At 43.4% G+C, this 17,621-nt stretch overlaps 1 protein-coding gene across 1 annotated transcript; it reads right to left on the bottom strand.

Annotated features, from left to right (window-relative positions):
* Positions 1–1,753: 1,753 nt before the first annotated feature.
* On the bottom strand, positions 1,754–15,345 carry LOC108498927 (selenoprotein O). Its single transcript, XM_017818241.1, has 9 exons — positions 14,894–15,345; positions 13,309–13,512; positions 12,189–12,369; positions 9,321–9,451; positions 8,695–8,975; positions 8,202–8,352; positions 6,370–6,555; positions 5,191–5,347; positions 1,754–4,279 (listed from the first exon to the last, which is right to left on the bottom strand). Exons 1-9 carry the CDS (start codon positions 15,343–15,345, stop codon positions 4,085–4,087), a joined length of 1,938 nt encoding a protein of 645 aa, XP_017673730.1. The 3' UTR covers positions 1,754–4,084.
* Positions 15,346–17,621: the final 2,276 nt, after the last annotated feature.

Consider the following 17,621-nt stretch of genomic DNA (forward strand, 5'->3'; position numbering starts at 1 on the left):
GGAAATAGGCATGAACAAGAATATTAAAATTGCAAGTTTTATTATTTTTAATAAAAGAATCACGTCTGTAGTACTTATTGGGGAAAAAAACCCCACAAACAAACAAAAAAACCAAACCCCAAAACAACCCACAAAACATCCTAAGTAAGAGCTGACAGTAAAACATTCAGCAATTGTAGATTCACAAGCTCATGAAGCAGAGTTACAGTGAAATCTTATCAAGTCATGAGAGGAGCTGCCACTACCACACAAGACTATCCAGAGACACATCTCCAAGAGGTTCTCATTTCAGTTTTGCAATCTGGGTACCACTTGCTTTTATGCAAGGGTAGTTCAGGATGTATAGCCACAAGCTGAGTCTAAATCAAGTATTTCCACAGAAAGCTGTTGATAAGAAGAGTCACCACTTCATTTTGAGGACAGCTCAGAATCACAGAATCAAAGAATCAACTAGGTTGGAAAAGATCATTTTAGTCCAATCTAGGACCTAACACCACCTTGTCAACTAGACCACAGCATTAAGTGCCACATCCAGTCTTTACTTAAAAGACCTCCAGGGATGGTGACTCTACCACCACCCCAGGCAGCCCATTCCAATGCCCAATTGCTCTTTCTGTGAAGAACTTCTCCCTAATGTCCAACCTAAACTCCCCTGGAGCAGCTTAAAACTGTGCCCTCTTGTCCTGTCGCTGGTTGCCTGGGAGAACAGACCAACACACACCTGGCTGCAACCTCCTTTCAGATGGCTGTAGAGAGTGATGAGGTCTCCCCGGAGCCTCCTCCTCTCCAGGCCAAACAAAAGCTCCCTCAGCCACTCCTCATAGGAATTGTCCTCCAGACTCTTCACCAGCCTCATTGCCCTTCTTTGGACACTCTCCAGCACCTCAATATCCTTCCTGAACTGAGGGGCCCAGAACTGGACACAGTACTTGAGGTGCAGCCTAACTAGTGCTGAGTACAGGGGAAGAATCCCTTCCCTTGTCCTGCTGGCCACACTGTTCCTGATACAGGCCAGGATGCCATTGGCCCTCCTGGCCACCTGAGCACACTGCTGGGTCATGTTCAGCCTGCTGTCAACCACCATTCATCACCGCTCTCTGGGCCCCACTGTCCAGCCAGTTCTTAACCCAGCAAACAGTGCACCTGTCAAACTCCATGGCTTTTATACAAGCAGAATATTTGACCAGTAAGAAATATAATTTTCAGGTTTACCTATTGCAAATACAAGCTGTAAAAATAAAAAAGCAATTTATGATTCAAGTATTTAGACTCTCAAATGCTATAAGCTGTATTCCCTTCTCTCTGAAGAACTGAGCTTAACTAGACAAAATTTGGTCCAAGTGTCCTGAACAACCTCCTGCTTCCACACTGCTCCAGGAACAAGAACAGAAGAAACTATCATCAGAGATGAAACTATGACCTGCCTTCTGAAATGAGAGTGCTGGAAGAGCACAAGCATTCCACTTGGCTTCGGATCATCACACTTCTTCAAATACAAAGCACTGATGTTACTGCATGCACTGGGATACCGAGCAGTTGGATGTCAGTGCAGTTAGACTATGTGAATACACTCCATATTTCTTTCTGTTGGTGAACATCTTATGACAAATACAGCTTTAGTGAGTGGCACACCAAAGCAGCCACACCAGAGTACTGCATTCATCATTCAAATCTTGCTAGACCTCTTGCATGTAAGCAAAGATCTACATCTACATGTAAGCAAAGAATCTATTTTACAGCAAACACCACCACATTTTTGTTTCTCACTGTAGTATTCCTTTTCCTTTTTAAGGATGACATTGCTAGTAAGTTATTTCAAAGTATCTCCATGATTTTGGCATTATAGGCGACAACAATTTGGTAGTTAATTAAAATTCTCATATGTTCAAACACAGAGTTATAATATTGTTCTCCCTCTCCATACCGCTACTAATACAGATCTACTCAATGTCCCTAAATTATTATCAGGATGCCATTAAAAAGACTTGATCCCTTAGGTACAGTTAAGAATCATTACATGTTAGACCATTCTGTTAAGCCAAAAGCTTGGACAGAGCTCCTCTAAAACTCTGTTCCCCTTTGCTTCCCACAAGGAAGGATGTAAATTGAGAAGCAAAATCAGCACAGTTATGTCAATCAGCTTGGAGCAACTTCTCCCCACTCCATTACTCTCCTTCTGGACCAGGCACCCCATAAGAGACCACTGATTCCGCAGGGAAACGTTTGAAGCCTCTTTCAAACTGCTGGCACACTTTCCCTCTCTGGTGCAGTCCTTTTTACCCAGCCCTCACTTTCTGCTAGAAGTTTCCATTAAATGGTTTGATTCCAGTACCCCAAGTTTAGAGGAAAGCTAATCATCCTCAATAAAAGTCTCAAACTCCCACAAAAATGGATTATTCCTAGAAGATGATGAGCTGCACTGGCTGGCATTACTTGCTGCCTACTTCTTCGAGGTGCTTCCTCTTTCAACTGCACCATTCTTCCATGGGCTATGTAAATACACCTTTATTTTGTCCTTTTCTGGAAGAACTCCAAAACCTCACAGAAAGTGCTGTACTTGTCAGAGATTCTAGTTTGTCATAAATCAGTTTCTTCAGCTCGAAGGCAGGACAGAGTGAATGTTTACATTCAAAACATAGTCTGTGTACTGCAGCACTAAGGAGGACAAACTGATTATTAGTACAGACAGATAAGCAGCAGTCCAACTGTTCTTCCTGTTTTTCAACAGCTTGTACAGAGGAAGACTTAAAAGAGCACAATTCTACCTGAGCTAATACCAAGCTTGCACAGGAGTAGTGGAAGAATTTACTTGAGTACACATAAATCACAGTGTAAGACAGTGGTCTCTTTGGAAAAGAGAAGCCTTTGCATTAAAGCAAACTTTGCAGGTATCTGAACCAGTAACAGTCTTTTAGAAAAAGTTCAGAAAGCTAAGTAACAACTAATTACAGAACAACTCTCTTTTGCTAATGTGGCAATAATGGCAACCAACTTTCCCCTGAAACCTCAACAGAAACGTTACCAATAAGTAACTTGCAAGCAAGTCAGCTCCTGTTCTCCTCCCACATCCTCCATCATCTTTCACACAAGCTCAAATAGCACATTTCTGAATGGCAACTTCAAACTTAAAGATTTTTCAAAGACCATGTAAGTAAACTAAATGGTGCAAGACCAGACTGGGAATGGAAGAACCCCACTGACCAGTGTGATGAGCAGGCACCCCACATACACGCTTCTCATACAGCGAGACTTAGAAGCACAGAAAAAAATACACAGTGAACCTGGATTTGAGTGCTGGGGTAGTTTAAGGTTCACTAATTTGGCTAATGGATCCTACCTGAGGCAACTGGCTTACAAACTGCACTCATGAGTTTAGTAAATATTTACACATGTTGTATGCAACATCCTGAGCCTGAATAAACTTCACCACCAAGTTTTCAAGTGCAAATGTATATAAACTCCCTTAATTCTGGTCTTAAAAAAAATTCGATTCCTCCCTCCAAACTTGAGCCTGCCCTGCACAAACTCTCTGAAAAATAGATAATGATTAAATACCAATCTGAAGGTTCACAAGAAATGAACTACTTAATTAAATGAAACATAGCTTCAAATAAGCAACACTGAATTTGTTCCTCCAATAAAGAAGACTAAAAGTTCCTGCATAGAGCAAGCAGTAAATAAATATTAGAAGTACTATTAGTTAAGACATCGGACAAAAACAGATCAGATTCCTGTCTTGCTATTTTTGTCTTCACATAACAACAACTGCATTTGGATGTTCAAAATTCAGCCTGCCTCAGCATAAAATGTTGCTTTACACTTGTGATGTAGTATGGATAAAGGAAATACTTTCAGCCTCAAAACACTGAGATTACTGATGTATAGGAACTGTTAATTGTCATTGGTTTGTTCCACTGATCAACAATTGCTTCCAATTAAGGACAGATGAAGAGTGCTGCAGATGCATCCAAATGTAGGGTTGCTTCAATAACTTAATAGCACTTTGATATTTGCCTTGCTGAATTCTTCACTGCTGAAGGAGGATCAGAGTCTTCAGTTTACAGCAAAAAACAAAACAAGGCAGTTATGAAGATCATGTAACGCATAGCTCTGAAGCCCAAAGTGGAGGTTTGCTGCAATATGGTAGTCTGCTTCTGGTCTCTTCAGCACAAGCAGCTGCTGTGGCAGTTGCTCCCTCCTCTTCTGCATCTTCCTTTACCTCCCTGAAACCTTCTGCTTCTTGGAATGGATGCTCTAAAAGTTTCAGTACATTTCTTACCTAGAGAGAAAACATTGCGTGGTTATGAGAATTTAGAAAGTGAAGGGAAAATGAGGTGGAGAAGAACTTCACACCAAATAATCAGTATATTGTATTTAATACATGAACTCTAGACAAGCCAAATATTAAATAGGTGAACAATATACATATCAAATAAGCTGAAATCAGAAAATCAGTAATTGAAACTGGGTTTGTATCTGTATGGGACTCAAGCTCAAATAACCTGAAATGCAAGTACTTTTCTCAAAACAAATTAATTTCCCCATATTCTGCATGTAACATTCCCTGTGCTGAAGCCCATAGGTGAAAGCCATAAGTTTTAAAAGATAAGCTTAAGCTGTGCCAGGGGAGGATTAGGTTGAATACCAGGAAAAAATCTTTTACAGAGAGAGTAATCAGGCATTGGAATGGGCTGCCCAGGGAGGTGGTGGATTCACTGTCCCTGGAGGTTTTTAGGATGAGACTGGATGTGGCGCTTAGTGCCATGGTCTAGTAACCACAGTGGTGTTGGATCAAGGGTCGGACTTGATGATCTCGGAGGTCCCTTCCAACCCAGTTGATTCTATGATAGCACTTAGCACAGCAAGGAACAAGTATAAATTAATCCTCAACTGCCTCCCAAGATAAATGCCACCCTCAAGAAAGAAAAAGCAGGGGTAAGTGTCTTGTCCTGGAGTCAGCCTACAAAAGCTGGTGAAGTTCAGAGTCAGATTTTTGATTCAGTTATTTGTTCTGCAGTCATTAAAATTACAGTCTCCTCAAAAACAATACAGATCTCCTGAACAGTGAATTTCCAGTGCACTTACTGCCCGAGATGCCAGACCAAATCTTAGCAAGCATAATGTCAGTCATCTACACCAGCGCTACATATCCATGCAAACCTAGAGAAAGTGTAAGTAGTAATAGCATACCTCTGAGAAATCCCCATTTTCAGCTGCTTCTATGGCATTCTGGGCAATATAATTTCTCAAGATATACTTTGGATTGTTTGAATTCATGACCTTCACATGATCAGTGTTCCAGGCATCAGCATCACCAACACTTTCTATTTCTTTTTGCAAACGGACTCTGAAATTAAGCAAGTGACAACAACAGGTTTGGATCAAGAATCATATGTGGAAGTTGATATGTTTCCTTGCTTTGAGATCCTTAGTTTGCAGTTCTTAATGAACATTACATCATCTATAATCCTCTCAGTTTATAAAATGCAGCATGACAACAGAATATAAAACGTCACTTCATTCATAAAAGCAGCACTACAGACTGTCAGCAGGTCCTGACAAGGCTCAAGAAAGTGGCACACCACAGCTTTTGTGTTCTCTCAAAGTCAGATCAAGACACTGGTGCATGCTCCACAAAGACTGCCACATTCAGGTCTTGTCTTTTAAGTATTTCTATGCTTGTTTATTGGTTAAGGTTTTGCTGTTCTGATAAAAGCAAAGGGATGCAATACAGCTGAGGCAGCTTGATCTACTTTTTATCAGTAATACTCACTAAAAGTGAGCCCCACTGGAGAACAAGATCAGCCAGGTAAAGAAAGGACCTAATCCACACAGTACAAACAACTAATGCTCTACTCAGGGGTTTTCTTTACAAAAAACCCTGCTAACACTTAGGTTTTAGAAGAGCCTGGACATTTTTTCCTGGCCACGATTTCTTTTACAGCTACTCTTTGATTAAGAATAATTCTACTTGATTTCTATACTAATACATAGATTTTTCTTTTAGAAAAAAAAATTTGAAGGATAAAATGTTTAGAGTCAGTCAGTTGTAGTTACTGAGCACTTAAAAGTTCACAACTGAAATTAGTGTCTGTTAGAATCAACATCAACACTCTTGAAGCACTTTTAATACTAGATTTGATGCTAAGTGATTTCTACACCCTCAACCTACCACAAAATCTAACAAACAAAGTACAAAGATGCCCTTGAACTTTCACAGCAACAAAGACACTGAAGCAGATAATATTCTAAGCTGGATGTCCTCCCTATTTCTCCTAATCTATGTTTGAGAGAGGGTGCCTTTCATGAGACAGGCACATCGTTCTCAAAATGCAAAAATACAGCGCTATGAATACTGAGAAACTTTACCTGTATTTCTCCAGCCATTCCTTCCAGTGTCTTTTATTTCTGCTGAGTAAATCAGCAGCTGTTAACTGTTGCAGTTTAGAGAATTGTTCAATGCGTTCTAATTCTTTATTTATATTAGCTTTTGTTCCAATTAATGCAAACAGCTGCGGATTAGACTGAGCCAACATCAGCATCATTGACAGTTGTCTAGGAACAAAAAGAACAAACACATTAGATATTGAAGTTGAGCTGCCTGTCAAGAAGCAACTCTTAGCAATCAAACTAGATATGAAAACATTCACAACAAACTATGATTTAGAAATAACAGAAATTCATAATTAACAAAACCATTTTTAAAATTATAAATTATGCTACTTTTATTTTTCTTTCCCCCTGGTATATAAAGAGCAGACAGTAGATTTTCAGAATTACCAGTTGAGTTTAGTTGTGCAAGTCTTATCAAAATACCCTTGGAACTTTGAAATGAATTTGGAATAAAAAATTTGATCTTACTTAGCTATCAAGATAATACAGAATTCACAGGCTTTGTTGTTTGGGGTTTTCTTATTTCTTTAACACCTACTGATTTTATCAGTACTAATAAAAACCTAAATTATATGGGGAAAGATACTTCATTTAAATTGCATGAGACAACACTATGCTTAATATTTTCAGTTAGCCAGTTTAAATCACAGAATGAGAATTGCTTTTTGGTAATAAATTCCTAACAATATCCAGACTATTTTGTTGCAAGTTTGACTAGGACTTATCTTTTCACATTTTACTGTGTTAGCTGGTGTTTCACCTTATTTTTTGATACCATGCTAGCTAACTTTTATTTTTCCTGGATTAATAACTAAAGTACAGCATAAAGTAAAATAAAAAAATAGAGTCGCAGTCTATCAAAATACACTAAGTATGTTTATCTCCTTTATGAAGGAGAAAATAAATATTATTCCCTGGCCTCAAACGACAACTCATTATAGTTGGTTATATTTTCCTACTTTTAGTAAGCAGAGATAAGTTGGGTGCTTTAATTTCTGAGTTTACTATATAAAGTACTATGGAAATATGATTTATACATCTGACATGCCTACCTCTATGATATCCAAGAGCTGGAATTAAAAAATCAGTTATGTACCCGCCCATATCATGATGATTTGTAGCTGCTTTTCATGTTTCTCTAGACCTGAATGCAGTGTTTAAAAAATACTGTCTTATCTCTATCACACAAGCTATATTCATATTGTGGTATCAACACAAAGAAAAAGCTGAAAAATTTGGTAGGTTCGTTACCTCCATGGAGCACTTCTTAAGCAAAGTGGGGGGGAGGGGAACATACTGAAAATACCTTTATTTTTTTCCCTCCTCTGCAAGAAGTGAAAAACGGATGCAATCACTGTTATAAGCAGCAGTTGAACATGCTCAGAGTAGCCGGACTGTAGAACAAATCAGACACAGACTATACCTAAAGTGGGCATTTAGGTTACACTTAGGCCAGAACACTGGTGGCTGAAAGTGACTTTTTTTGCTGACAGTACATTAGCAGAACACAGTAGCATTACAGTCCACATCCATTTCTTCTGTAAAATACTTTTGTATCACTTCATTATTTGGCTCTCTCATTGCCTCAGTCAGCAGAGACAGGGGAGGGAAAAAAAGGGCCAACTAAAGCTCGGAAACTTTAATCCAAGAGCCAACTGCTGCAAGTCATAGATGCAGATCATGATGCATGTACTTGACAGTGATATTTCCGATCTTAAAATTAGTCAAATATTACATGCCATGCAGAGTTCATTATGGTTATACTGAAACTACAAGCAAAAGCCAAAAGCATTTAAGTGGGATAATACCTTGGGTCCATCTGTGGTTTGAAAGCAACTTTCAGTTCTTCCACAGAAGCACATTGACTTGTCAGCTCTTCTAAGAAATCTTCAAATTTTGAAGGATCAGTGTCCACTGAGAATGAACTCAGCAAGTAGAAAATATTTGTGAAGTCTCCACCTGAAAAAGTGTGGTATGAGTAATGCAACTAATAAAATCAGCAGGAAAACTGGTCCCATACCTCCTTCCTACCTCCCTCTACAGCAATACAGGTCATCACTCTGAAGAGGCAAATAAACTGTTCCCTCAGTGAGGGTGCAAATGTGAGGCAGGAGTCCTATATAAGGCAACAACTACTCCACAGTTCACAATAAGGTAATTATTTTTCAGTCTGTTGTTGTTCTCTCAGATGACAATGTAGTTGCACAATGCTACTTTCTTGTAAGGTCAAGCTATAAATTATATTTTGGGTTGATTATAGATACTGATGGCCTATTAAATAATAACCTGCTCTTCACTAACCTGTGAGATGCATGGTTTCAAGGAGTTCAGATACTAGCTTACTATCTTCTTCTAATTCCAGCTGGATTAGGCCTAGTTTTTTCCTCATCTTCTGCAAATAATGTTTCTCAAATTCTGCATCATATTCCTCTTCCAGGATGAGTTCACTTATTTCCAAAGGCAGCTCTGGAACTAGAGCTTCAGCAAGTTTCCCCAGGTTCCACTTGCAAATCTCTGGCTGTTTGTTGTAAGCATAGCGCCCTGTATTATCAGAACCATTGCAAATGTGCTCAGGGTCATACCTACAAATGAAGAAATAATAAGCATTCTTCTAGTTAACTGGACACCAGTACTGTGAAAAGCGGTACTTTTATTATTTTAGTCTGCTCTAGGAACTAAAAAATTTGAAAGGGAACACTCCTTGATTCTTTTCCCAAACCCATGGGCTACAGTCTAACAGTTAGGGATGTTGTGAACAGTTAAAAAGAAGTTGAAAGGAAGACAACTAGAACTAACTTAACCTACTTTGCCATAAAGAGAATTAATAAAACTACTTTAGAGTTAAAATATTAGAGCAACCATGAATACCAGGACTGTTCTACATAGCATGTACATATGCACATTTCAAATAACGCTGCCACACTGACCTGTCCATGAATCCAAAAGGGCCATAGTCAATGGTCAGTCCGACGATGCTCATGTTATCTGTGTTCAGCACACCATGGCAAAACCCAACACACTGCCACTCAGCCACCAATCTCGCGGTTCGTTTGGTTATCTAAAAACAAATATATTTCTTCCATTTTTCATCACAAAGTATTTCCAACACATTTATGTATTTCCAAGCATTTCCTAGTCTGAACTGATGTTTCTACAGCTCTGATGGAAACAGATTCTGGCAGTATGCCATACAGACAGACATCTTAAGGACAGCTTGCCTCTCTCCTCTTGTTAGTGACTGCCCTGTTACTATGTCTCCCATTTCCATTTGCCTCCTATTCTCTCTTCCATGCTTGACTTGCAAGTCAACAGAATAGCTTTAAAATGCACTGGAGACAGACTTGAGTACTAGTCTAACCATTATACAAATATATTCTTTTGCCTATTACTAATTTTAAAGAGTAACTACAGGCAGAAGAACATATAAGCAAAGTCTAAGAAATAAAATTAACTATATGTAACAAAGCCCAGTATGAAGTTATTCTTCTGGTTTACCTAGTATGTAGGAGTGATTTGCAGAAGTTAAATGGTTTACACAAAAAAAATTATTCCCTGCTAACAGGTTTTAGCGCTGATAAGCACTTACCTCGATTTGCTGCGAGTGGAAAAAAGCTACAAGATTAAGTAAAAATATTCCAAGAATGATAATTTTATTTAAATGCAATTCTTTACTGAAAGGATGCTTCATCAGAGGTATTTCTGCTGCTTAGCTGAGAGTTATTTTTATGGAATCCTGCAATCACTGCATGTGCCCCATCCACCAAATAAACAGTGGAATATTCTAAAGTATTCATAGTTATTTAAATATATTAATCCACCTGTCAGAACTACTATGTGCTATGAAATCTAAAATTCAGGAAGCTAACCTGGTTTTTAAATAAACCTACTTTACTAAATTGCTGTAAGTAAAAATTTTATGTAGCCATTAGCTAAAACTTTTAAATCAAATTATTTTCATGGTTAAAATCACTCATCTTCCCGAACAGCTATCAATGTACAGAAATTCAAAGCAACTATTTGCTCCAGACTGCAGTACAAGTGTATTTCATTAAGGTTCAAAAACCTATCTAGGAATTGTTTCTCCTTGAACATTTCTATGCCTCTGTCTTTAAACCCAGAAGTTTTCTATTTTTTTTTTTTTATTTAAAACATGTGCAGTCAGGTAAAGAAGAAAAATTAGACAAATCTTGCTCTGATAGGTAGTGAAAACCACAAATGATGCTTGGAACATAAGCTTTTGGTTCACCTTGAGATCCCATGCTTCTACTTTTGACAATATTCTCATGGGAGGTACTTTACCCATTTTTCCTGAACACTTCCTCGTGGGGCAGTTGGAAGCCAGCAGCTACATGTGTCCAAAACAGATTACTTAGGCCCTAAACCAGTAGGAGGGGCACACCCTGCACAATGGCTCTGTGCCAGGAAGATGGTAGAAGTTAAAAATAAAAAAATCCTGGCCACAAGGGTTGGAATGAAAGCAGTTCAGCAGTAAGGCAGTTCCTTACTGCTGGATGTCTTTGTATGAATGCATCACATACCACCAGCATTGTGGTAAAAAAGAAATTCCCCTAATTGGATTGCCCAAAAGCAATTAAAGCTTGGGTGCCACTCAAAGATGGGTATACTGATGAGAAAAGATACAGCTTTGCACTCAATTTGGGCTTTATTCTTTTTGATCAACATTTTTCTACTGCTAGACAAACTAGAAAACAAGTATTTTGTATATATAAATAAGAGCACTATCTGAAGGACACACTCATTTAAATTTAAACAACAGCTACAAATTATTTGAGAGGTACAGATAATGTTGCTGTTTTCTAGATAGTGCTGTGAAATGCTGTCACTTGTACTTTTTTTTCCCATTTCTTTCACAGTGCAAAAAGAAAGATAAAGCATGTTAGAGTTGAGCTGACAGCACTTCCCCGCTATTAAAAAAGATGGATGTGTTTGTCAACTTAGAGAAGAGACTGGGATGCTTTTCAGGTGGAGAAAAGTCTGGAAAGTCTCCACTAAGGATAAGAGAAAACACAAGAGGTAGTGCTAGCACAGACATGGAATGCAGACAGGTAGAGGCAGGAGAAGCACAACAAATAAACAAAAACCAAATATGGGGCAATGAGAAAAGGATGGTGGGGGGGTGGCTGGGCAGGGAGTGGGATGGGGCCCGGAAGAAAACCAGTAGTAACTGGGCCAGGAAAAGCAGCCAAAAGCAGGAAGAGGCAGGACTGGGCACGCAAACACATCCACAAAGATCCTCAAGTCCCACGACTTTTCTGCCATCAGGAAGTAAACATGCCATCAACTACAGAGCTGGACATGCACACAGTGGGTGACAAGCTATAGTTCTCATCAAGTGATTTGTAGTCAACATTCCTGTTTGTAATTTGGAAAAATGAGATACAGGAAGTGACTCAGCATTCTCACTATTTTATAAAACAATGCTTTTCAAGCGATGTTTCAGTACTATCAACTCATCATCCAACAGTCACAGCCAGAACTTTCTCTCACAGTCTAAGACAGTCTCAGGAAATGGAGAGAAGTCTTGGGATGCTTCCCCAGAGCAGGGAAATCATGATCTACTATTAAGAAGGTTAAATTGCTTTCATTGGTTAGATCAGTATCAACACTGCTTTCATCAATAAGCAGGTCTATTTAAGAGTGCTTTCTTCAAAGAAAAGAATAGTTCAGACAATGAGATGATACAAAGTATTAACTGACTCCAGTCATCTGTGCTGGCAGATGAAGTTCCTAAAGACAACCGCTATGGATTATGAAGAGACTCTGATCTTCCTTACCTCTTTGAAGAAAGCAGCATTCCTCTGAATACTGTTATCTGAATAAGCCTCCTGGATTTCTGGGTAGAAAGTGCGGATCACATAATCAAGCATCTGTATTCGAATATCATTTCGGTTAACGCTGGGACCCTTGCGTCCAGTGTATTCGTCAGGAGGTTTAAAAATTTCAAACGAACCAAATCTGTTTTAAAATAATAAAAACATTTATTATCTGATACTATTAACTTCGACATTACATGTAGTAAGACCATTTACTGTTGTTGTAATAACAGCACATTATCTCGAGTTTAAGGCCAATCCTTCAACTGACTGTGAGAAAAGACCTCCAAAATTCCTACACTGAACCCAGTGAGGCTCAGTGGCTCAGTGTAAGGAAGCACATACATCCACTGAACCAAACTGACAGATCAAGACCCTAGCCAGTACTGAACACCAGTTCAATAAAGTTTCTTATGACCACTTCTACAGAAGAATTTTTATCCCGAGTAAATGTACAGAAATTGGACTTTAATGCTAGACTGTACATCAAGCATATGTTAGGTTTTTCCACATATGTATACACACAGAAGCACATATACACATATACGCATAGATATGAAGGCACGTGTTCCTCATACCTCACTTTCCTCTAATATTCTGTTACCTTACAGGAAGCAGTGCAACTTCCTGAAATGCCTACTGGCTTCTGCTGGAGCAGGAACCTCATACGCTTATCAGGCAGGGAAAGTACAACGGAACTTTGACAGTACTACATTAGAACTGGAATTAAGGGCAGAGCTACAATCCACCACTGCTATCATCAAAAAAACCCCTGTATTCTGTGCAGGTAAAAACATGAAAAATCTCTTAATAAGTCTGCAGAACTTACTTCTTTCTATCAGGTTAGCATTCCTAGTGTTTTATCTGTGTCTGTGCAAAGAGACCAGCTCATCCCATCTGCTGGGCAAGAAAAACAGCTTCCTACAGCCCAGCAAAAGAAGTTCCAAGCCTCCAGAACAAGAAACACACAAACAGCACTGTCAGGAAAATACACTTAAAACGGTATTTTAAAAGACTGCTGTGCTTGGTTTTAAAATTAAAAAAAAAAAACAAACAAACAATCAACTAAATAGGTTTTTACCTTAAAAATGTGGAGGCTATTCTCAGAACAACTGTACATCTCTCATTTTTTGGATTCCCATCATAAAATACGTCACGGACGACTTTTGAGTCAGACGTCACACATGTCCCAGCCCTTGTTGTTGGTATTCCCAGGTGAAACATCGCCTCGCTGCACAGGAACTCCCGTATGCTCGACCGCAGGACTTTCCGACCATCAGCTTGTCTGCAGCAAGAAGACATGGATAGTTTTTAGGCTATAAAGGCAGGAACTCCTGTCTCCTCTGTAGCAGTGGAGAAACAAAAGCCTGAAAGTGTCATGCTCTGCCCACAGTCAAACAAAAAAGTAGTGGCATATCTGAAAACAAAAGCTGGACGTTCAAACTTCTGTTAAAGTTCAATTAGATGGACAAAACAGCCTTGCAATGAAGACCGCACAGAAGAAAATAAACCTTCCAGTTACACACATCCCTTCTAACCATTAACTCTGTTGGTTTCATTAATGTAACAGTCTTTCCAAAAAACGAAAAAAATTTGGACAAGTATAGCTATTTTATTGTATATCAAGTGAATGGTTTCCTCTTAATAAAATGAAAAATATTATTTTTTATCTTTCTGGGTACGTACTCTAGAAATGGGGTGCTAAATATGGGCATGCATAGCAGTTGTATTAAAAAAATCCCTACCTAAACAGGCAAAAAAGAGCAAACTAGCATATTTAATAGATATTAAGTAAAGAGAACAGATGCAGGTGGTTCTCAGCCCACACTCCCAGCACTTTGAAAGCCACAAGCAAGCAGTAGAGCTGACCAGGGCAGATCTATGATGCTACCACCATATCTGGGATTTTTACTGTGATTTCCTTAATCTTCACAGACCTGAAGAAGGCTGTCAGAGGACCACATGCATGAAACTAACGTGCTACCGAGCCTGTGCACAGATGGAACAAAAATATGGAAAATGCAAGTGGGAAAAATTACATGAAATATTTAAAGTAGTGCAGGCTCATGCGACTAATGAAGATACACAATCCTTGCAGGAATTTGGTCAGTATGCCACTTTGGGGGCTTTTCCACTATTCCCTCCCACAGCCGGGAAGAATGGGGGAGAAGGACCAGCAGCACAACCAAACACCCACATTTAAATACCATTTGTGTGAGCCATAGGGCAGCAAGCAGCCAGGTGTGGTATTACACAGCGCCATCCCCACTGTCATCACGGTCTCTGTTCTCCCAAAGGGGGAAAACCCGTACAGGATAACCAGAGACTGAAGTAACACGCCACCTGAAGGAGACGCCGTTACGCTCGTTTTCCAGAGGAAAAGTTTGCCACCTCCTGGTCTGGCATTTAAGTATTACACTTGCTGATGCCAAGATTAAAAAAAAAAAAACAAAACCACGAGGGCTTAAGGGATGACCTCTGCCCGGAGAACGATCCTCAGCACGGAGCCAGCCCTTTGCTAACGCGATCTGAGGGCCGGCAAGCCGGTCCCGGTCCTCCCTGCACAGCGAGCTCGCCCCGCAGGGGACACCGGACGCTGCTCCCCCAAACCCGCGCCCCGCCGGGCTGTTCCGACACGGTCCCGCCCCGCTCCCCCCGGGCCTTACCGAGAAAAGGGGGTGATGCCGGCGCCCTTGAGCTGGATCTCCCAGCGCTCGCCCCGCGGGCCCAGCACCTCGCCCAGGTACATGGCAGCGCCGTCGCCGAGCTGCCCCGCGAAGCTGCCGAACTGGTGCCCGCAGTAACAGTGCGCCGCGGGCTCCGCGCCCGCCAGCACCCGGTTCCCGCTGAAGTACAGCGCGGCCTCGGCCTCCGCCGCCTCCGGGTCGGCCGCGGGAGCCTCCAGCCCCAGCAGCGCCAGCGCCGGCAGCGACATGGCCACGAGCCGCGGGTTGTGCAGCGGGCTGGGCCGCACCCGCGCGAAGCAGGCGCCGGGCACGGCCCGCGGGCCGCCCTCCTCCGAGGCGTCCACGGGCAGCGAGCGCAGTGCCAGGTTGTCGAAGCGCAGCGCGCCCAACCAGCCCCCGCCGCGCTCGGGGCCGCGTGGGGGCTGCTCCATGGCCGCTCCCGCGGAGCCGCGCCGGGCCCGGCCCGACACCGCCGGCAGCAGCCTCGGGGGGAAGCGGCGGGCGTTGCGCAGCGCCGCGGCCATGCGCCCCCGCCGGGCAGGCGGGCCGGCCGGGGGCGGTGTCGCGGGGAGCCCCGCCCGGCCAGCGGCGAGCAGGGAACGGGACTGGGCAGTGGGTGCGGGGAGGGGCCATGTATAAGCCCTGGCCGTGCGGCTCGGCACCCAGCCCGTCTGGGGGCATCGCGAAGGGCAGACGCTTGGAGCCACCACCGCGTCGTGGCGGGCGCTGCCGGTGCTCTGCCCCGGTGCTCTGCCCCGGTGCTCTGCCCCGGTGCTCTGCCCCGGTGCTCTGCCCCGGTGCTCTGTGCCCGAGCCCCGGTGCCGCTGTGCCCGTGTCCTCGGTCAGCGTCTGGCCCATTCTCCTCAGCTGCGCCGGATCCGGCCGGGTAGAGACAGCCGCGGGGGCGGCACCCGTGGTCTCGCCCGAGGCAGTCCCGGCTCGGCGCCTGCCGGTGCTGGCTGGCACTGAGATGTCCTGGCTAACGAGGGGGGGGAAATCGAAGGAAAGGGAGGAACCGGAGAGCTCCCCGAGCCAGGAGGAACGGGGGCTGCTGGTTCAAGCCATGCTGGAGCACGGCGGGGACCCGTGGGACTGTAAGGTGGTCGGGCAGGACCCCACGCTAGAAGCGGCGGAGCGGCACTGGCTGAACTACGTGTCCCTGTACCATCCCAAAGGGGAGAAGAAGTGCTCGGCGCTGCAGTGGCTGCTCTTCAACCTGGCGCGGGCCTTGCAGGCGGCGATGGAAGAGAAGGAGCAGAGCATCCAGAGCCTGCAGGACAGTCTGCAGCTGGCCCGCGACGAGGTGCTGGCGCTGCGGTGCGACAGCTCCCGGCTCAGCGAGCAGGACGAGCAGCTGCGGGAGGAGCTGCGGGCCGAGGCGGCCGAGAACGCCCGGCTGAGACGGAAGGTGCAGTGCCTGGGCACCCTGCTGTCCTTGGGGAAGGGTCTGGGTCGGAGGAAGGTGGCGGCTCTCAGTAAGGGAGACTGGGACCCAGAGGCGTGGGGTGGGGACGGCTGGAGTTTGGAGATGCGGGAAGAGTCGTCCGTGCAAGGCGTGTGTGCTGGGGCTGCGAGGAAAGTGAAGCCGGTGGAGGGAGATAGAGGCCAGGGAGAGGGGGATATGTCCAGGAAAGAGGAGGTTTGGAGGAAACAGAAGGAGGGGTGGCCCGTGTGGGTGAACCGAATATGGACATTGGAGCAGTGCACTCCCTTCACGCACGAAGCGGCGAAGCGGGTGGTGACAGCCATCGGGCTGCCCTGGCCCAAGGTAGGGGCCATTATCAGAGCCCTGCCTGCTAATGAGATATTGGGAGGAGAGATTTTAAGGCTGGTGATCAGAAATCTGGGAGAGTATGAGCCTCTCAAAGACAACATGGAAGGGGCACCCTGGAGAGATGTCCAGGAGGTGTCAGCCTACGTGTGTGGGAATGTCTTACTCCGAGCATTAAAGCAAAGGGAGAAACCGGTGACCCCTGACTTCGATATTTTTGAGGTGCACGTGGAGCAGGGGGATGTGGGGGTGCTGGCCTGCCGTGTTCCTGAGCTGCACAAGGGGTTTTTCATCAGCATGGGGTCTACTTTAATTGGCCGCCCCCTGGGTGAGTGCATGGCTACCTTGGAGAACATGGGCACCCTGATGGGACCTCAGGGGAAAGGGATGGCAAACAAGGACAGGATTGGGGCAAAGGGGAGGAAATACATTCCTAGACGGACAATTTGGAGATATTTAATAAGCCAGGGGGTGAATGAAGGAGAGCTAGATAGTCAGCCCACAGGAGTTTTACTTGCCAAAATGAAGAAAATCCTTCAGGAAAAGGGGATGAAGCAAGAGGAGATTTGGGAAAAACTGAAGCAGATGAATCTATCGGCTCCTCCCCCTATCCCAAAGAAAAAGCTATACCCACCCTCAGGGGACTCTAAAGATTAGGAGTCCCAACCCCTGGTGTCACTGGAATTAACTTCCGGATGTGCAGGGGGAAGGGGCTGCGTGGAGGTATGAAGTCTGTTGAAGGGGGGTTGGGGGAGTTGCTTTCTTAATTGCTATGTGATAAGAGACAGTATTATTAGATTATCAGGGTCCTCTGCTCCTGGCTAAATCAGTCGGGATATTGGGAGTAGGAAGGGGTAAAAGAAAGGGAAAAGAAGTAGAAGCTTAATTGTGGGTAGGGTAGGATAAACTGAATGGGTGGATTATTCTGGTAAAAGC

Source organism: Lepidothrix coronata, unplaced genomic scaffold (genome assembly GCF_001604755.1).
Source record: "Lepidothrix coronata isolate B3197 unplaced genomic scaffold, Lepidothrix_coronata-1.0 Scaffold66, whole genome shotgun sequence".
In the NCBI taxonomy this organism is placed as follows: domain Eukaryota; kingdom Metazoa; phylum Chordata; class Aves; order Passeriformes; family Pipridae; genus Lepidothrix; species Lepidothrix coronata.